The 20281-nt window shown below is 39.9% G+C and overlaps 3 protein-coding genes and 2 long non-coding RNA genes across 13 annotated transcripts in view; 2 read left to right on the top strand and 3 right to left on the bottom strand.

Annotated features, from left to right (window-relative positions):
- tank (TRAF family member-associated NFKB activator) overlaps positions 1 to 357 on the bottom strand; it is a 31404-nt gene extending 31047 nt beyond the window's left edge. For 4 of the 7 annotated variants that reach the window (XM_077580943.1, XM_077580944.1, XM_077580942.1 and 1 more), the window contains exon 1: positions 6 to 355. The gene's annotated coding sequence lies outside the window, so the exon portion shown is untranslated. Of the gene's footprint in view, positions 1 to 5 lie in introns of all 7 variants that reach the window. The other 3 variants (XM_077580945.1, XM_077580948.1, XM_077580947.1) reach the window with 3 other exon arrangements.
- A 578-nt stretch (positions 358 to 935) lies between these two features.
- cd302 (CD302 molecule) lies at positions 936 to 4917 on the top strand. Its single transcript, XM_077580654.1, has 6 exons — positions 936 to 1125; positions 1792 to 1917; positions 2092 to 2202; positions 2617 to 2799; positions 3103 to 3123; positions 3210 to 4917. The coding sequence occupies exons 1-6, from the start codon at positions 1032 to 1034 to the stop codon at positions 3410 to 3412; spliced, it is 738 nt and encodes a 245-aa protein (XP_077436780.1). The 5' UTR covers positions 936 to 1031; the 3' UTR covers positions 3413 to 4917.
- Positions 4911 to 9634, bottom strand: LOC144060807 (uncharacterized). Of its 2 annotated transcripts, XR_013296016.1 has the most exons (4): positions 9346 to 9634; positions 8107 to 8317; positions 7757 to 7953; positions 4911 to 5894 (listed from the first exon to the last, which is right to left on the bottom strand). It is a non-coding gene; the product is annotated as an uncharacterized LOC144060807 (long non-coding RNA). The 2 variants fall into 2 exon arrangements; XR_013296015.1 differs by lacking the exon at positions 4911 to 5894 and having other exon boundaries at positions 6927 to 7953.
- On the top strand, positions 5307 to 9668 carry LOC144060806 (uncharacterized). Its single transcript, XR_013296014.1, has 4 exons — positions 5307 to 5374; positions 7487 to 7516; positions 8085 to 8272; positions 9317 to 9668. It is a non-coding gene; the product is annotated as an uncharacterized LOC144060806 (long non-coding RNA).
- Positions 9669 to 9867: 199 nt separating this feature from the next.
- The window catches only part of tanc1b (tetratricopeptide repeat, ankyrin repeat and coiled-coil containing 1b), a 98514-nt gene continuing 88100 nt past the window's right edge, over positions 9868 to 20281 (bottom strand). Inside the window, exons 19-27 of one of the 2 annotated variants that reach the window (XM_077580141.1) lie at positions 19747 to 19880; positions 19547 to 19670; positions 18081 to 18256; positions 17833 to 17965; positions 14920 to 14949; positions 14711 to 14802; positions 13108 to 13254; positions 12906 to 13006; positions 9868 to 12052 (exon numbers count right to left, since the gene is read on the bottom strand). In XM_077580141.1, coding sequence (XP_077436267.1) covers positions 10990 to 12052; positions 12906 to 13006; positions 13108 to 13254; positions 14711 to 14802; positions 14920 to 14949; positions 17833 to 17965; positions 18081 to 18256; positions 19547 to 19670; positions 19747 to 19880 — 2000 coding nt within the window. In that variant the 3' untranslated portion in view covers positions 9868 to 10989. The remainder of the gene's footprint in view (positions 12053 to 12905; positions 13007 to 13107; positions 13255 to 14710; positions 14803 to 14919; positions 14950 to 17832; positions 17966 to 18080; positions 18257 to 19546; positions 19671 to 19746; positions 19881 to 20281) is intronic. The other variant, XM_077580142.1, reaches the window with a different exon arrangement.

Genomic DNA, 20281 nt, shown 5'->3' with positions numbered 1-20281 from the left:
CTCACCGATGAAGATTTACAGAATGATGACAATCTTGAGAACCGTCCTCCTTTCAGCGCCGAAGTGTACACGTGATATTCCAGGGAGCAAATGTCCTTGAATGATATCCATAGCATTTAAAGTTTTGTAGCATTAAGCAAATAAGCCGGTAGGTGACGTACGTCCACGTCATTTACTTTCACCGTCACAGCTGGTTAAACTCATATTTGACTCCGACACACACACAAAAAAGCGCTTTTTTTTGTTTTAATAAATAATCTATCTCTGACAGTTTCCTGGTATTGTTATCTTATTTATAAATACACAATTTAATATGGATGCCAATGCCACATACACAGGTGTGTTCCAAATGTAAGAATTGGTTAGCGGCGTTCAGGAGTAATCGGATTTTAAACTTCCCCGGTTCTGATGCGGTAAAAAATAAATAAACAGAAGACTATCATTGTAGTTTCACGGTCTTAAATTAAAATTTCCACTTATATTTAGAGTGACCCGGTACAGTTTACTTTGTGTCCATAAGAAACTGAGAAAATACCATATTACATAATACAGAAGTTTCCGTCTTTCGCAATCTCACTTTGCACTATGAACGCATCGTTTGACATCTGACTTTTGACAGCGCTGTTGGGGTTATTTAAGGTTATTGTTCATATTGTTCACCATTAACAGGTGTATTTCCGGGTTATGGTCATCGGAATGTTTTTTAAGTGCATTTTGACACCAAGTTAGATCACATTTTGTCCACGTTCAAGTACGCTTGAAAATGAATCAGCTACAAGTCGATGCTACAATATACAAGCTTTCGTCGAGATTTTTATTTATTTATTTTTTTTTTTACGTGCTGCTTACTGTCGTTATTGTTTATGTACACAAGTTATGTCACACAACTGAACGTTGTAAATGGTCTGACTTTCTGCGGAGGCAGGGAGGCATGTCTGGTCCGGACTAGTGGGCGGGGCTAACTCGCTTTGCAAACAGGAGGAAAAAAAACAAGTCGGAGGTTTTGTTGATCCTTGTGGCTCTTTTCTGTCATGGAGTTGCCGCAGAAAAGTGGTCGTCGGTCTCCGTCCCTGACGTGCTGCTTGTGTGTGTTTCTTATCCAGCTACAGGCGGCTTGGACGGGGGGTAAGAAGGATCGCGGCGAACTTCGCCCCACTCACTTTCGATACAACGCAATGCGTGCATATTAAAGGCCTCTTTTTTTTCTGTTTACCAACTTGCTCTTGTTCTCTTGTTTTGTTGGTTTAAAAAGTTAAACGACGTGTTTAAAGTCTCCCAATTGTCGATACTGTTGCTTACTCTGCAGTCAAGTTTTTGGAGCCTGCATAGTCATAGTGTGTTTATCAAAATGGCACAATTTCCTGAACTGGCCCTAAATCTTTATAACGGGTATTGAATGGCCTGCCAATGAGCAAGTTTACAACTTTAATGACTTAACATTGAATGATTTCCATCTTTTTAGATTATCGTGTCATAAATCCTGTTTAATCACCAAAGACTTCAATTAGTAGAGTTACAGCCTAATGAACAAGGATTTAAATGGCTTGCCACTCAAGACCCGATGTTTACCTTTACTAATATTTCCTTTATATTATTATTAACATTTGTTGTTAAAATGTTTTGGGTCTGTTTATGAGTTAGAAATGGCATGGGTTCCATATCAATGCATCTGTCCCACATGCTGCATATTGCCCCGCCCCTTATTTTGGAGCCACTCTACCCCAAATATACTTTCAAAAGACACAACAATTGAGGCCGTTTTCACTTTTTTAATCCCATTTTTCTCCTCAGACTGTCCTGCTGATGGACGCACCTGGGTGCCCTTTAAAGACAGATGCTACCACTTTGTCCACGGAGAAGAAGACAAACTCAAAGTGTATAATTTTGAGAGCGCCAAAAGTCTCTGTCCAAAATCTGGTATGTCGAAATTCATAAAACTCTTGGGAGAAAATGACCAACAAGCACCATCAAGAAAGAAAAATACAGAGTTTTTGATTGACGATTAAGTTTGCAGGTGTTCCTAATGTTGCGGCTAGTTAATGTATCTGTAATTTAGGTTATCTTTTTTTTTTTTTTTTATCCCTTTTACAGAGCTGCTGACCATCCAGAGTGCTGAGGAGAATGACTTTGTGGTTAAATATAGCCCCGAGGTGTGGAAAAGCGAAGTCAATGTGTGGCTTGGAATGTATTACGATACAAACAGTAAGTGTCATGTGACCAAAGACTTGTGGAACGATACGGGCTTGTTGCTAAGATCAACTCAGGGTTTTTTGGGGTTAATAACCAAACGTAGCGTTAAACTAATTTATTTTCAAACTGGTTGGGGAGGGAAGCCTATTTGGTATACATTTTGATATGTTGTGTTTATGTGTGTGTGTGTATTAGTTTAACGGATTTTTGGTTGTCCTCAAAGTGAAAACAAAAAACGAGTTGACTCACCCAAGCTCACTGTATGTACATCCTGACACAGCTTCAGGATATCCTTTTTTTTTTGCATAGTGGAAGCACAAAATGAGGATTAAAAAAAAAAGAGAAAGAAAAGTATTTAGGAAGTGAAAAATGCGCATCAGTGATTTCTGGCCGCAGTCGTCGTGCTGACGCAATCGCTCTCACCAGGTGAAGACATGAAGTGGTTTGACGAGGAGCCGGTCAAGTTCACCAACTGGGAGGCGGGCTCGTCCCCGTCGGACTACGTGCCGGTGGAAACGTGCGTGGCCGTGCACAGCGACACGGGCAAGTGGGAGCGCGTCAGCTGCTTGGACGACCTGGAGAACGGCGTGGTCTGCGAGACGGCTCAGAGTACGCCACACTTTTCAGCTCTCAAGCGCTTCATCATCAAATGTTTATTCACTGTTCACGCACTGCTTTTTTTCTTCATATGTTTCAAAAACATGCCTGTTTTTAGATTTTAGTCGGAATCAGGGGCGCCAAACACTCAAGTTTGGGTTTTGTGTATTTTATTTAAGAAAAAGTAAAGAGTTTCTAAAAAGTCGATCCATTTCCTTTTGAAGCCTGAGCCATCTTGTCTTTCAAAATGAAAAGGGCTTCTACTTAGTTTTTCTCAGTAATTCACGTTGTCTTTGTTTTCTTGTTTTTTTTTAGAAGCTGAGGAATCCAAAAAAAGTAAGCTTCTTTCTCTTTCCCTCTACACAAAAACGTACATGACCATCCGTACTGCGTTACCTGCATTGTCGATTGCGCCGCACCAGAATCCAGCAGCCTGCTGTCGGGGCTCGTCATTCTCTGCGTCATCGCCATCATGGCCGTCTCCGCCGTGGTTTGGTTCCTGTACCAGAGGCAACTCCCGGGCTCCTCCGTGGTCACGGCGTTCGAGTACCACCCGCCATTCAGAGCGCCCGACGGCGACCGCTCCTGCCTGGTGGAAGCCGAGGAGTTGGAGAGCGGCCCGTAGGCCGAAAGTTCCCGTCCGTCCAAAAACGACCCGATGTTCGGTCTGGGAATGTTTTCATCCCATTTCAAACGACAGTAGTATCTACACTAACAAGCAGTCATATGCAGTACACGTGAGTGGCATTCATCGTGCTTGGATGTAAACTTTGCGTGAGATCAATTTCACATTTTTTCTCCCATGAAGTTGAGGATACAGATGATAAAACGAGTTGTAATAAGTTCAAACTTTTTCACATCACTGGCAACATTGAAAGTTCATGTGAAGTGAAAATACATTTCTTCCCAATTTGACACAACTTAAAGAGATTTTTTATTTTTTTTTTAAACACCAAGTTCTTTTATTTTATTACATAACATCAGGCTTCAAAATTGTACACTAAATAAATAAAGCCACTGCGGCTAGGCTATGTCCGCTAAACATTCTGAAACCACAACTCTCTAAAAAAACGGATGCTACTTCATCCATCCAGCAACTTTATTTTTTCATATCCCTAATATGTTTGAGCCGTGAAAAAAAAATATTCGCTTAAAGCATCTATTGGCTGGAATAAATCCCACTTTACACACCGCAAAGAGAGGCGCTAGCAAGCAGCTAGCTTGAAAGCTAACTACGTTTGTAGGCAGCTCAAGTTAAGCACCGTTTTTAGCCACGCGGCCCCCCAAAAAAAGTCACGAAAACTGAAATTGTGAATAACAGTTTCACTCTATATCTCCGCAATTTACAACTTCATACGTTTTTTGTCTTTTCAGCAGTTCTCTTCGGACGTGAATAAATCTCTCAATTCACTTTACAGGCTCTGTAAAGAAAAACATGAGCATGCAAGTTATTGTAGTGGGACTTTTTTTTTTTTTTTTTTTTTTAATAACAGATGTGGTTTGACTTGTTTTGAGTTCCCCGCTCCTGAAATACGACACCCTTTGTTACTGTCTTTAATAAGCTTTCTGTTTCAAACTATCAGTCTTTTTAGTTATATTAAGCCTGATGATTTTGGGGGGTTGAATTTTTGAATGCTTGATGTAACCTCTTTATAAAAGTGTGAATGTCGCCAAGAAAAGGTGCACGAATGATAAATGAACAAAGCAATGATGAAGGCTTTTTTGTATTGTTGCAGTGACTCTGAAATGAGAAGCACCCCCCCCCCCTCCTTTTTTTTTTAAACTGCAGACCAACCCAAATAGTTCCTATTTGCTTTGTTAAACTCACTGCTTATTTTTTTGTGTGCAAAATGATCAAACTGTCATCCCGCTATTCTGTTTGCGCTCTTGAATCAGTAGATCAAAAGTGAATATTGTGCAATGAAAAGGTCGACTCTTGATATGATTATTTTCCTCCGTTTGAGCATCGCAATGAAATCCAAAATGGTGGTAGAAATGTGCTGTGTGATCAAAATATTTCATAATTATGAATGTGCTTCTGTATGATGCTTTTTTTGGTGCAATATATTTTAACATGCATCTAGCACAATCTGAGCCTCGCGCTCCCATAATAAAATTCGGTTACAAGGACTCTTTTGTGCATTTTTGGTCATCGCAGTTGTGTCCATTCTCAGCATCAACATTGTGACTTGATGAGAGGGCGCAAACACATTTTCTTCCATCGCTTACTGAGAAAAAGGAAGTATGTTCCAAGAAAGACAAAGTTGATTGCTGCTGGCGTCTCATTTCGTTTGGGAAAAGATAATTGTTTGTATTTTTCATCAAATGATCGGCTGTATTTGCCTTTATTTGAAAACTACTCCTTTTTTTTTGTACTCCATTGAAACGCTAAGCAAAAACAAAACAAGTGTTTGGTGTTTAGCGCCCCCTTGTGTGTGAAGACGTCAACTACAGGGACATGCAGAGGGTGGGGCCCAACTTTACCGTCGGCCAACAAGATTTTTCATGGTCATGTCATGTTTGTCAACAATCGTGTATTCACAGGCATGTTGAAGGGACATCAGGATGGGATTGCATAATTTTCCAGGTTTGGGCTTTCAAACTCAAGAAGGTTTTTAAACTAAGTTTAGGGTCTCAAATTAAGGTTTTTAAAAAAAGAGCGTTAGGATTTTAAAGTAGAAAGTACGCGTTTCAATGAGCGGGTATTTTCCTTACACCGAAATGGCCGCCATTTTGTTTTGTGACGTAAGCTTGGCATTTTACTGAAAGTCCAATAAGTGCAATATAATAGATGTGGCATTATGAAAGCAGTTTTAAAAATCTGGGGTGTTCATTGTGTTTGCGCCTTATACAACTTTTTTGTTTACAAGGCTGCTGGAACAGCTGCGACTTCCTAACGAAGACTTTGCTGCTCTTGTCACGCTGCCAACTGAACAAATACACTCGACATCGTGTACACGCGCGCGCGTGTTTCTCGGCACTCAGCCTGTGTTTTGAAGCTCCTCGATCCACACGCTCTCCAAATCAGTTAGTCAGTCAGCTCCACTTCTAATCTGTGCTGCGTCTTCTCCTCTGACGGACAATTTGCCGTTTCCGGGTCACGTGCACTGGGAAATGATTAATTTGGCTTCATTGGTCAGAAAACGATTCAAACACTACACATATGTAGAAGTATCTTTGTTCATCTCTATGGGATCAACGTAGTGACAAGCAGAACAATGAAATGCTCTGCCATTAGATGGCAAATGGTACAGCAGGTATAAAAAGTCTCCACACCCCTGATGAGATTTTTGTGATGGAAATCAGCATTAAAGTGTTTTCTTCCGCCTCAACCAAGTAGTTGATTTAGCTTTATCTCCATTTTTTTTTACATCACAAGATGTATTGTCCAAATAGCAATAAAGGTTGTCAAACTGATTCCCACCAGACAATCACTAAGCAAAATATGGTAATTTCCCTCATTTGGCCACAGGAGGGCGCTGTTTTGTTAAATTAAAACTCTTCTATTAACTCCTTATGGATACGGCACAAAATCTGTGAGGTAATTATTGTGTATTGATTGTAATCGTTTCCTCTCCATTGTATAATGTTTGTAAAAAAAAAAAAAAGTTTTGTTCCTCAATTGCTCAGTGGACAAAAGTGTTGCAGTTTTTGATAAAGTGAATAGCATCCAAGTGTATTGACTAAACTTGATGGGGTTTTTTCTGAAAGATTAAACATACTCTTATTTTTTCACAGGAGTCAGGAACTCTTATGCACACTTTAAAATAGCACGACAGGTAAAAAAATTAAATTATATATATATATATATATATAAAAATATATATATATAAATATATATATATATAAATATATATAAATATATATATATATATATATATATATATATATATATAAATATATATAAATATATATATATATATATATATATATATATAAATATATATAAATATATATATATATATATATATATATATATAAATATATATATATATATATATATAAATATATATATATATATATATATATATATATATATATATATATATATATATATAAACATATAAATATATATATATATATATATATATAAAAAGAAGCATCACAGCCCCCTTCCAGCTGCAGCACAAACAGGCCTTTCACATCAAAATACACTTGATTATCATTATTTTTTCTTGCAGCGAAGCGCCGCCGTGTTCCATCATTGAAGCGTGTCGGCTAGCAGAGTGCTTTCAAGTAGTTCTCGGGATTAAGATGTGAAAGTGGATTTTTTTTTTTTTTTGGAGGGGCTGATCTCCTTGTGTGCCACGTACCCGCACACTTACACGCACACACATATCTGTCCTTGCAGGTGTGTGACTGCGGTGGCTGTGTCTCCCAGAACTGGCATAGATGGCATTTCTGTTTTAAATCAAACATTTTTTTGGGCCACTTCATAATTGGACGTGATTTGAACGGTGAACAGTTCGACTCTGTTGCATGTTTTGACGTGTGCGTGTGATGTTTCGTGGCGCACTGGGGCAAACCTTTTATATCGCGTTATGTTTTCCGAGCTTGCACAACGGAAAAAGGAATCCTAAAGCGGCTTTACTGTCCATTTGCCATCGCTCAGACTCAAAAGAATATTCCACTTGTTCATGTCATTGTGGTTCTTTTTTTTTGATATGATAAATGTATTCTCCTTCTTTTCTGTCTGCAGAGACTGAACTAGAGCCGACTTCATGCCAAGGTCAATACACTCACGATTACAACTGCGTACTCTATTATGCTTATGTTCAGTTAGCATAATGCAACAGTTAGCTTGACATTTTCCAGGAATGCTTCAATGGTTATTGTTAGCCTTAACACCACCCAAAAAAAAAAAGGCTGGTGCCTAAAGTCTCCTGGGGTAAACTTCAACTTGACTGTGATCCAAATGAGGACAAGCACTCCAGTAAATGGATGGAGCGATTAGATAGTTCAGGTGTACCTAATGTTGTGTCCTGCGATTGGAGACGGTGACGTTCGCTTTCCTGCGTCTGCTCAAGTGATTTCAGTAAAAAAAAAACGTCTTGAGGTTTGATTCTGGCACTGCGAGTCCATGACTCACATTTGTAGACTAGAAGACTCCACACGCCATCGTCGCGGCCAGCAAAGCCTGCACACTTTGTCTCTGCCTGAAATGATCTTTATAAAGTCATGAGAAGGTTGGTCATGCTGTGTGGTGGAGACACTTTAAAGAAATAAGTCATTTTGAATCACGTGACAATAATATGTGCGTATAATCTCACTTCCTAGCATTGTTGTGTTTTTGTCAGGAATGAAGCCTCCATGTCGTACCTGCAGGCCGCTGCTCCCTGATTGGTCAAAGGAGGACGTGCAGGTGAGGAAGGATTGGATTCCAAGCTGGCCGCCGTCTTTCGAACCAACAAGGTGGACGGCGCCGAGCTCGCCCAGCTGAGCAACGAGATGGCCGTGGGGATGGGAATCGTCAATAGGACAGCAGGTTCGGTGTGTGTTGTACACATGGCGGGATTTAAAATATTTGATCCTAAAATGACAAGCCGGAATTGGAAAGCAGAAACGTAAGCCGCTTTTATCAATGCTCTGATGATCCCATCACACACACAGTCCCAAAATCTTCTTTCTAATATTTGCGTGTGGCACCAATCCATCCTGATATGAGGCCACAAGCTCCCTTCGTCACCTTTTAAGCCAGGCAACAACGTGATTGGCGGCTACAAGGTTGTTCAAGGTGCCAGTTGTCATGACAACCATTAGCGCTTGCGTTAGCACAATCCAGCTAAACAAACACCACATCTCACACACGCACGAACCAGGGGCACAAAGGCGCACGAACTGGGACGCGGCCCACACGTCGCAAACAGGAAACGGAAACAAAGCGATGTGTAAAAAGACGGAAGTCCCGCCTCCTCCGTGGCATATACCCCATTAAACAACAAAATTAGCCTGTGCTAATGGTTAGCGATCGCGAGTAGCAATAGCACGCTAGCGATTTTTTTTTTAAGAGTACTACTAGCCACCATTTCGTTCACACACACATATCATTATATCTACATGAGTTGAATTGAGTGGATTTAACTACTAATTATTTATTATCTTCTTTGCATGAGCTTTATTGAACACCAACAAAATTAGCCTATGCTAGATAGTTAGCAAACACGATTAGCATTAGCGCGCTAGCGATGACTATTTATGGTAAACAAGCACTAATTACCATTAAGTTCACACATACATCATTGTAGCTACATTACACATGTAATAGTGTCTTAAAATCACTTACAGACGATACTTCCGCAACAATAATCCATGAGTAAATAAGTAAATTAGCTTCAGTGAGCTCAATAATTTCATGTCTGCTGCTTGTGTCTTCAAAAAAAAAAAAAAGTCAGTATAGAAAGTTAGAAACATGGAGACGGCGCAAATATTTTAATGTTGGAGCTTGGAGGCAGACATTTTTAGTCAGCTTATTTTTATTTTGGATTTATTGGACTTGGTTGACTTAAAACTTTTTTTTTTTTTTTACCAGCCTTACAAAATGTATGCCTGTATACTGACCTTCAGGAAGGAGATTCAACAGGCTGAAACGGCATCTGTAAAGCTGACTCATGCTCCTAAAACTTACATTAAAGAAGATCCACGCGCATGACAAACTTTGAACAAACATCAATGGGTTAAGTATAGAGTATGGGTACTTAGTTGCCACCTCTAAATTCAGTAGTACTGCGTTGATGTCTTTTAGAGTCTGCAGGTGTCTAATGAGAGCTGATGAAGGATCCCGTCCGTCATGGCCGCCGGTGAGATGTCACTCACGTGCTGCCGCTCACCCTTAACAGAGCTCTACAGATGGCCATCAGTCGATGGAAGCATAGCCAACAACAATTGTGATGCGAGAAGAGCGCAGACCTAGAATTACTATACTCACATCACATTTAATAACTATTATTATTGTTGTTATATTGCAATAAAAGTGAATGGTACTTTCATAAAATAGTGTTTTCAAGTACGTCAATGCAGGCCCGCTGCCAGCACCATTTTCAAAACAAACATCCACTCTTGTTTGATCGCACTGCGTAGACGTGTTTGTCATCCCTCGCGGGGTCTTTATTTCTCTCCCATGGTTGCCATGGCAGCACAACTCCATTACAGTATGCGACCACAATACTGACAAGAAAAAAACATGGCATTGAACGCTTGCGTTGAACATCCACGTGAAGAACGGAAGGAGAGATGGTGTAAACTGCAAATGTAGCATGCACTTCATTTAAATGTCTTGGTAGCTGTGCAAAAATAACTATAGAAAATATATTGCTCTTACATCGAAGCCATTGGTAAATAAATTAATCTAGACAGCAACAACAAGCAAATAGAGAAAAAGACTTTAAACTCTGTTAATGCGGATTCATAACATGTACAAACATATTTAACATACGCACGCGTGCGCGTGTGTGGTTCTTTTTCTCTGGAGAACACAATTTGAACAACAATGTGCATACAAATGACAAAGAAAACAAAACAAAACGCTGCCCACAAAACATTTGGGATATTTTTGAGGTGACATTTTAGAATGAAGCTAAAAGCACGAGGACCTTTACAGGTGAACTTCATTTGAACGTCTCCAAATGAAGAAGTTAATAAAACTGCTGGAATGGAGAGTGAGGGTGGTGGTATGCATGGTGAGCAGTGAGGGAAGATACTTGGGGCCTTGGGTCAACTTTCTGACCTTTTTCAAACTTTTTGATTGATTATTTAAAACTTAAAACAAGTGTGGGATTTGTGGAAAATCTCAAAAGATGTCAGCTTCTATGCCTTTCTGTGACTCCTCCAGTCTCTGTTGCAACCAGATGATGACACTCGTGGCGTCACTAGATTGCAACAGAGAGACTGGAAGACTCCCAGAAAGGCATAGAAGTAGATGTACTTGGAAATGGACTCATGGATTGCAATGGAATGCTGTTAAAATGTTGCTCCCTGCTCACCACGCATACCACCACCCACACTCTCCGTTCTAGCAGTTCACCCTAAAGTCCCAAATCCCGAATGTTTGTGAGGAGCGTATTTATACAAACCAAGGTTGTTGAAACAGGAATGTCCACTTGACTGTCTCCCAAAAACGCCGTCCCCTCCATCAGTGCAAATGGTCCATCTTGTAACAGAAGATGTGGCGGACGGGCGGGAACATTTGGCACGGCTCTCCCGGGACTACACGTTGGACTCGATAAACGATCGCTTTGGCTTGATGGACGTGATGTGCAGGGCTTGGCTGGGGGTGGCCAGAGACTTGGCGTCCTTGTAACAGATGAACTTGTCAGAGTACTGGTTGGCGTGCGACCCCCCGTTGTGTAACGGCGGCCTGTGCTGGTCGCGGTGAGCGCCGCTCGTCGCCTTCCCGAAACCGCCGTCGTCGTCGTCGTCCTCGACGGAGTGGTTGGTCCAGGCGCGGGCGGCCGGCTGCGGGTTCGGCTGCAGGAAGCGCGCCGTCTTGTCGGTGACGCCCATGAAGGGTCTGGGTTTGTACTCGCCGGCTTGCGGGGCGTGTTTGGACTTGACGTCCGGGCCCATCTTGCCGCTGTCCGACAGGCTGCCGCTGGACGCCAGGCTGCTGGTGGAGCTGGACACGCGCATGTTCCCCCCGGACTCGACGTCCAAGTGCGTCGAGGCGCATTTGGACGAAAAAGACGCCGCCTCGCCAGCGTGGGTCATGACCGTCAGAGTCACGCGGTTTCCATAGTGCGGCTCGTCGGCGGGCGCCGGGAGCGGCCCGATGTCGATCCCCGGGCCGGGCTTCAGCATGTGCCGGCTCGGTAACGGGCTGGAGGGAGCGTACTGGGATTTGGCTCCGTGCGAGCTGGTTTTGACAATCTGGGCCTGCTTGGTGGGCTGCAGAAGCAGACCTTGAGGGTGGTCCCGAGGGTAGCGCTGAGGAGGAAGCCTGCCCGGGTGATGACCGGCGTTATTCCCCAGCGACCGGCATTGCGGCCGCTCGTCTTCTTCGTCTTCCTCCTCCTCTGCGCCGTGTCTTTGGCTCCACTCCGATGACCCCTCCCGGGCGTCGTCGCGCTCCCGGTCCGAGTCGTGGCCCCCCGTTGCTTGCGAGGTGGCGCCGTTGCCGCCGACCGCCCCGTCCGGGCCGCCTTTGGTGGTCTGCGCCCGCTGCATCTGCTTGCACTCGTCCTCCACGCGGGCCAGCAGGCGACGGATCTCGCGGTTGTTGGGACACAACTTGGCGGCGTCGTGCAGGTCGGCCAGCGCGGCGGCAAATTGTCTGGAAAACACCGAAAACGATACGGTTGTGCCTACCACTCTACAATGTGGTACTAAAAAAAATATATATATATATATTAAAGGGATACTGGACTCATTGAGCCATTTTCAGCAGTAAAAAGTTAATATTTTGTCCAGAATGAATTTGATAACTTCATTATTTTTCTTGTACAATTAATACCTTTAAAACGAAAATTTCCCACTTACTGTCGACTGAAGATGACATCACCTGTACTGAGGAAGTAGGTAACGACCAAGCATGGCTCACCTGTTTTCTGTGTTTGGTCAGCAAACTTTTGCTGCTGAAAATGGCTCAATGAGTCAAGTATCCCTTTAACATCATTAAACAGAATGTAAAGAATTTATTTAAAAAAAAAAAAAGGCATCATGCAGTTCCTTTTGGTGTGTGCAACTTGGCCACCAGGTGGCAGTATAACACAGTCATGCAGACACTAACCAAGAAGTACTTCACAACGACTGCAATTAGTTATATGGAAGTCTGTTTTGCTAGGCTGTCTATGGCATTTTGCATTGCGTGTTAGCATTATGCTAGCAGACTTTGGTGAATTATGTGGTTTGGTGTGTGTAATTCTCTCTTGCTGATTTTTTTTTGGTACAGTTTGCATTGTTATGTCTTCCATTTATTTCTAGCGTGATTCCACGTTTGACCACTAGGTGGAGGCATATTATATTGTTTGACTTTGTAGATTGCACTCAAGATGAAGAATCAAAACAGGAAGTATGTTAGCTAGCTCAGTAAAATATAATGTGAGATGATGAATTTGTCAGTTGGAAAAATCAGGATTTACTTTCTAAGCTAGGCTAATTTATCCTGTGTTTGCCGAGTCATTTACCTGCTGCTCCTTTTAGCTCTTGCGCGGGCATAATAGGCTTCGTAGGATTTTGGTTTCAGCTCCAGTGCTTTTGTCGCAAACTCCTCAGCCATCCCGAAATCCTGCGACAAGGAGGCCAACTCATTGTTAATTCAACCATTTTCTTAAAAGAACACACAAACACACTTTGAGGTGTTACGAAAGATCAAGATTGCCGTCTTACGTTGGTTTTTCTGCGACAGCGGGAGAGGTTGAGGTACAGAGAGACCCTCAGGTCTTTGAAGGCCTTCAGGTCGTCCCCGAAGCCCTCCCTGGGAAACTTCCTCAAAGCGTACTGGTACCTCTGAGCCGCCTCCTTCATCTTGCCTTTCTGGAGGAAACATGAAGGCACAAACGTGGTGAGCGGGACCGGCAAGGAGGCTCAGGGCCAAACACTCGCAGGCTCTCGCCGCTCGTCCATCTCACACACGCGCACCGACAACATCTACGACGAGCCAGATGGAGGGACGACCGGGACCTTTCCAAAAATCTGGCCAGGAAAAGTGCGTGGGCAATGGCAAACTTAATGAACTTTGACTCAAGAATGCTCTAAAAAATATATAGATCTGTATTTGTTTTGGTTTTTTAACTCATTCACTGCCATTGACGGCTATGAACGTCAGAAATTTATTTGAACTATTTCTATTAGTTTAATATTTTTTTTCTACTTTTGTTAACGAGAGTATGAAAACCTAGATTTCTTTATTGTACATTTAGAACAGATATAAAATTTGTGATTAATCGTGCGTTAACTCGTGAGGTCATGCGATTAATTACGATGAAAATTTTGTATTGCCTGACTGGTTTTGTCAAGAGGCTTAGTGACTGTAATGCCCTCACGTGTGGGAAAGGAGAGCCACAGCCCCGAATTTTTAATTATCTTTAAGTCGCGTCAGGTGATAATTTTTTTTTTGTATTGTAATTAATCGCATGACTTTAATAGTTAACTCATGATTAATCACACATTTTATATCTATTCTAAATGTATAATAATAATAATAAAAATCTAGGTTTTCATACTCTTGTTGACAAAAGTAGAAAAAAATGTTAAACTAATAGAAATAGTTGAAATGAATTTTTTACGTCTATAGCCGTCAATGGCAGTGAATGAGTTAATTTCTATATAAAAAAAAAAAATATATATATATAATAATAATAATAACTAGACAAAGTGCAATTTCTGCAGAAATTGTCTGGGAATGCTTAAAAAAATGTAATCCAGAATTTCCAGATTAATTTAAATTTTTCTTTTCTTCAGGACTGCTGACAACCAGATGATTTTTTTCGCACGCTAACCGCTTGCTAGCTTACCCCCAGTTGTCAACCATGTTTGTTTTTAGCGCTTTGAGGTGGGATGTTTGAGCTTGAGGCTTGAGAAGCAGCATGAAAGAGACACATTAGCCGGGCCGCTTTAACCTTTCTGCTCCAACGTTGCTAAATGTCAAAGCATCGATCAGGCACGGTTCGACGAAACACCTCCATCCACTCTTTCAAATTCAGTATTTCACATTACTGTAGTGTACCTAAAATGACTTTTCTGGAACTTGTATTACTTACTTTTGAGTTTTTCACTCTTACTCCCTACAGTTGTAAACATCTGTGCACTTTCTACTGTAGACTCAAGAGAGAGGTTTGATGGTGCTGGCATGCAATGTTGTCGGCAAAACGTTGCTTTGATAGCATAAAAGTCGAAAGCTCGCTCTTGGTGTCGAAAAACAAACAAAATGCAACTCAGCCTTATGCCAAACTTACTTAGATACTCGTCAGCATTATTCATAATTCCGTACCTTGTAAAGCAGGTTCCCCTCCTCCATGAGCTTCTGAAGCAGGATGATGAGGATATCAGGCTTGGAGGTGGCCATGGCCCAAGCGGCGTTGCCTGCGTAAGAGGAGGGAGAGAGAAAACGTCAGGCCGCTCGTGTGGGAGCCGGCGCGGGCGCTCCCTGTATTTGTCTGCAAATTGTCACAGTAAGGTAAAGTTACCTAAAGATTGTACCTGATCGATCGTAAGGAGACGTTCTGTGACCTTAGTTTAGTGGCAGCGGGTTGGGAAAGAGTTAGAGGGGAGAAGGGAGAAGTCACGCACATGACGACATTCTCTTTAAAGCAGCCGCTCTCAAAGTGCGGTCTGACGAGTACCACGGGAGCAGGGGTGGGCAAAGTTCTTTCACCCCAAGTCTTTACATTCATTCAAGAGTCCTGTGCATGCATTCATTGAGATGTTTTTTTTTTTTTTTGCTAATTGGATAATAAAATATATTTATTCATTTAGTGTGTTTTTTGCTTTTTTGCTCAAATCTCTCACTTCACTCATAACAGTAGATAAATATTTTAACAATACATATAAAATACAAAAAATAATTAGCTAAACAATTTTACATCTATTTAAAAAACAAACAAACTTGTATTTATTAAATAGTTGGTAATTTTATTGATAAAAAAACTAAATAAAAATAGTAGAATGAATTTAATGTTTAGTTCTGTAAAAATAATTTATTCATCAAATATTATTTATTGCTCTAATAATATTTAAGTATTTTAACAATACATATAAAATACAAAAAATAATTAGCTAAACAATTTTACATCTATTTAAAAAACAAACAAACTTGTATTTATTAAATAGTTGGTAATTTTATTGATAAAAAAACTAAATAAAAATAATATAATGAATTTAATGTTTAGTTCTGTAAAAATAATTTATTCATCAAATATTATTTATTGCTCTAATAATATTTAAGTATTTTAACAATACATATAAAATACAAAAAATAATTAGCTAAACAATTTTCCTTCTATTTAAAAAACAAACAAACTTGTATTTATTAAATAGTTGGTCATTTTATTGATAAAAAAAATAAATAAAAATAATATAATGAATTTAATGTTTAGTTCTGTAAAAATAACTTATTCATCAAATATTATTTATTGCTCTAATAATATTTAAGTATTTTAACAATACATATAAAATACAAAAAATAATTAGCTAAACAATTTTACATCTATTTAAAAAACAAACAAACTTGTATTTATTAAATAGTTGGTCATTTTATTGATAAAAAAACTAAATAAAAATAGTATAATGAATTTAATGTTTAGTTCTGTAAAAATAATTTATTCATCAAATATTATTTATTGCTCTAATAATATTTAAGTATTTTAACAATACATATAAAATACAAAAAATAATTAGCTAAACAATTTTACATCTATTTAAAAAACAAACAAACTTGCATTTATTAAATAGTTGGTCATTTTATTGATAAAAAAAACTAAATAAAAATAATATAATGAATTTAATGTTTAGTTCTGTAAAAATAATTTATTCATCAAATATTATTTATTGCTCTAATAATATTTAAGTATTTTATCAAATAATGTATTTGTTGCAAATAAAATAAAAACATTATTAAAATGAACAATTTCCCATCTAATTAAAAAACATAATTCCTGATTAGATATTTGGTTACTGTACAGTACCCCCCGCCCAAAATAAAATACTAATAGTAATAATTTTAGATTTAGATTTCCTGCCATTATTTATTTGTGAAATAGTTAGGTCATCAATTTATTCTAAATTATCAAATAAAATAAAATAATTTGCAAATGAATTAAACTTAAACTTGAGTGAAATACATGATTGATAGAATTGTTTGAAAAACTATAGGAACACCAAAAAATATTTTATTTATTACGCAATTGGTTACTTTATTGATGTAAAAAAAATGTCACATTTTTAATTAAAAAAAAAACGTTATAGTTTATTGAAAAACAGGTTTTTGACCATTTATTTTAAATAAATGTAAACATACATTTATTCATGTATTGTATTCAATAAATGGTTCATAATTGCTTAATTCATCACCATTTAATTGGAAATAGTCAATTAAAACAGTCATTATTCATGACATTTTATGCACCCATTTTTACAAACTTTTTTGGACAATCAAAGTGAAGTCGTTAATGTCCAAAGTGCATAACGTTCCAGCGGCTTACAATTATATTAAACACACATTTTAGCAACAAAATCAATCACTTTCAAGTGGCACTTGGTGTGAAACGTTTGAGAAGGACTGCTTTAAAGGCTTTCCCGCCATGCAAACGCTTTCCGCATGCTGCGAAAGAAAGTTGAGAAGTTGCTCATTGCAGATAAGTCGCAGCGCCAGATAACGTCACGTATGTCGTTAAGGTGATAAGTCACATTCTAAACTTTAGCCCAAGCGGCTCATGAGGGAGCAAAGAAAGGACACATGTACGCTGCGACACGCACACACACACGCACGCACAGAGTGAAGCGCAAGTGAATGGATGCAGTGTTTTTGCGCAGCATTCCACCAAATTAATTTCTGAGAGCCGTGAGACACTTGCGCAAACAAAAGACCGAAGCAAACGGCGACTTTTATTGACATTTCTCAGGACCAATTTGGGCAAAAGTGTTTCGCATGCGCAAGGCTGGATGGAGTGTCTGTTTTTGTTTTGATTCCCCCCCCCCCCCCATTATAAATGATGTTGTTTTTAAATCCACAGGGAAAGTAGCCCTTTTGAGGAGGAACCATATTTGGTATTGGCCATGGAAACCAAATACCTCAATACAGGTGCATCCCACGAAAGTACGTATTTTGCTAGCTCAATACAAAAAGCCAATTCCTACCAAATTTTGATATAAAAAAATTATTTGATTGTTTCTTACTAAGAAGAGTAATTTCTTAAAGATGGTGAAATGGGGATTTTGTATAATCATCAAAAAGACAAAATTTAAAAAAATAAATAAATAAATAAAAATCTTTATATTATGTGTTCATCGTGGAGACCAAATTAGCAAAATGATAAAAATGCGCAAATTAATACATTCAGAAGCTTCCATCAGTAGAAAAAAAAAAAAAAAAAAAAAAAAAAAAGAACAACCTACCCAGCTTGGCCCCTTTCTTCAGCAGCGTGACCACCACCGACGTGTTCCGACAGCCGATGGCTCGGTCCAGAGGTCTCATGCCGCTGTAGTCCACGTGCTCCACCACCGCCCCTTTTTCCACCAAATACTGGACCTACAGGAGGCGCCGCGCTCGTTAAACGACAGCGCCCGGCTAACTAACACGCGGCGGTGTGTGCTCAATACAATTGCACCAGTCGCGTATATTTTGGGAGCGCACGGCCACGTACAATGTCGGCATCTCCGAAAAAGGCGGCCAGGTCCAGTGGAGTTCGTCCGTTTTTATCGGTGTGGTCGATCACGGCGCCTTTTTCCACCAACAGCTGCACCACGTTCTTGTGTCCTTTTAAACACGCCCAGCTGAGGCCTGTCAGACCCTCCTTGTCCATGGAAGTCAGAGAAGCACCTTTTGAGACACAAAACACTCAGAATAACTTTTCCTCTTTTCAAATCTTGACATCTGTGAGTCAAAGAATAGATTGAACATTTTAAAAGGATTTGAGGTGGGAAAGAGGTGTTTATTCTCAATGAGTTTCTTAACTGGTTAAAAAAAAGGAATGAATGAATTAACAGAAGGACTAGGGGGAAAAAAAATAAAATAAAATGCTAGTTTAGTTAGCCCATCTATAGAGTTTTGCATTATGTTTTAGCATGAAGCTAGTAGACATTTCGACGCCTTCTTAAAATAATCGCCTAAGTCATTTTTTCCCAGATTTTTCAGAAAACACACAAAAAAATTGAACCATTTGCATCATGAAATTTAGGCAAAAAAATTACTTAGGCAATTTAACTCATTTGCTCCCAAAAACGTATTTATATGTTTTTTTTAAATGCTCGATGATGCAGAATGCTTTGATGCAGTCTCTGAATTGAAGAGGATGCTTGAAGCAATGGCAGTTTTGACAAAAACGGCCACCAGGTGGCAACGGAGCATAAGAGATCAACCAGGGCCATGTTGCAACAAGCTCCTTTTCCCAGTGTTTTAAACAGATTTGTGAATAATGATGAGACTTAGCTCTATTTTAATGCTAATTGCTGCAAAAAAGTTTCCTGATGAAAGAAGAGACTAATCTTTCTTTTGGTAGGTTCCATGTTTTTTATAGCAATAGAACACAATATTCTGTGGGCCTTGCAAAATCAGTCAAAATCCAGTAAAGCAGCCGGGAGTGAAGGGGGTTGCTTCAGATGAAAATGGCTGGGAGGTGACATTTGTAAGTTATGTGGTTTGATTAAATACACAACGTGTAATTGTCTTTGTTTTATGTTTGAACTTCAAGAGGGAATGGCAATAAACAACTCCGAGCGAGCACTTGGCCTCGTTTTTGAAGAATTATCCACCAGCCGCTCCTTGTTGACATGATGCTCGCTGCCACCATTTAGCGCTCGTAAATTTTTTCCACTCTACTTTCAAAAGTTCCCTTTGAGACTTCTTGGCTTACTGAGTGTTTCCGGAATCATAAAAAAAAAAAAGAAAAAAAAAAGTGAAGCAGTTTTGTGTTTCTATGTTCCTCCAATGTGGAACAAACTCATTAGATTTTTATCTGACCTAAAAAAAAAAAATCATAATTACATAATAATCATGATATTATTTCGTAATTGATTTTTTTTTTCTTTTTATTATTATTGAATTCTATCTCAAAGCACTATGGATTTGCCTTGAATGGATCATGAAGGCAATGTGCGCACGTTAGCTCACCTTTGGAGAGCAGGAAGTCAACGGTGCTCAGGTGACCCTCGCAGGCCGCCACCATCAGTAACGTTCTGCCCTGCTTGTCGCTGACGTTAATGTCCGCGCCGTGCTGCAACAGCAGCTCCGCAATCTAGGGAGAGAGCACGCCAAGAGACAGAGGTGAGAATCAATGGTCGCCGCGGCAACGGCGGCCACGTGGCTCTCACCTGCCAGTGCCCCTGTCTGACGGCGCAGAAGAGCGGCGACACCCCCCGCCGGTTGACCTGCTGCACCGTCGCACCCTGCTCCAGCAGAAAGCCGCACACCTCCGTCTTGCCTCGGCCGGCGGCTGCCGTCAGCGCTGAGGGGCAGACGGAGGACACGGCGTGTTGTTTCAGTTCAAAGGAGCGCTCGCAAAATGGATGACAAGAATGTGTTGACCGCACTTTTTAAATGGGTTCTGATTTCACATCATTCAAAAGTTACTTCCTGGTTTGTTTCGGTGTAATGGAGGCTAATTTAAACAGAACTTGCCCCATATGGTCGTAATTCCAGAAGATGAAAGGACATAATGGGTAGATTACGCCCGGTGACGCACACACGCACACACACAGCTGGTGGCCGTATATACGCAGGATAAATAAAATGTTGTTAATGGACAGTGAAGAATATTTTACAACCAAAAATCAGCTAGTATCAAAAATCCACTGAATAAACGGTTATTGACACCTAGAAACGTCAAAAATTAATTTGAACTGTTTT

Source organism: Vanacampus margaritifer, chromosome 11, assembly GCF_051991255.1.
Source record: "Vanacampus margaritifer isolate UIUO_Vmar chromosome 11, RoL_Vmar_1.0, whole genome shotgun sequence".
In the NCBI taxonomy this organism is placed as follows: domain Eukaryota; kingdom Metazoa; phylum Chordata; class Actinopteri; order Syngnathiformes; family Syngnathidae; genus Vanacampus; species Vanacampus margaritifer.
Note: the sequence above shows the minus strand (reverse complement) of the source record. Positions and strands in the feature narration are given on the sequence as shown.

What these genes read in the sequence shown, in the direction of transcription:
- cd302 (XM_077580654.1), top strand. Translation starts at nt 1,032, where the DNA reads ATGGAGTTGCCGCAGAAAAGTGGTCGTCGGTCTCCGTCCCTGACGTGC. An exon ending in ACAGGCGGCTTGGACGGGGG is followed by an intron (nt 1,126 to 1,791) that starts GTAAGAAGGATC and finishes TTTTCTCCTCAG; the next exon opens with ACTGTCCTGCTGATGGACGC. An exon ending in GGTCTGCGAGACGGCTCAGA is followed by an intron (nt 2,800 to 3,102) that starts GTACGCCACACT and finishes GTTTTTTTTTAG; the next exon opens with AAGCTGAGGAATCCAAAAAA.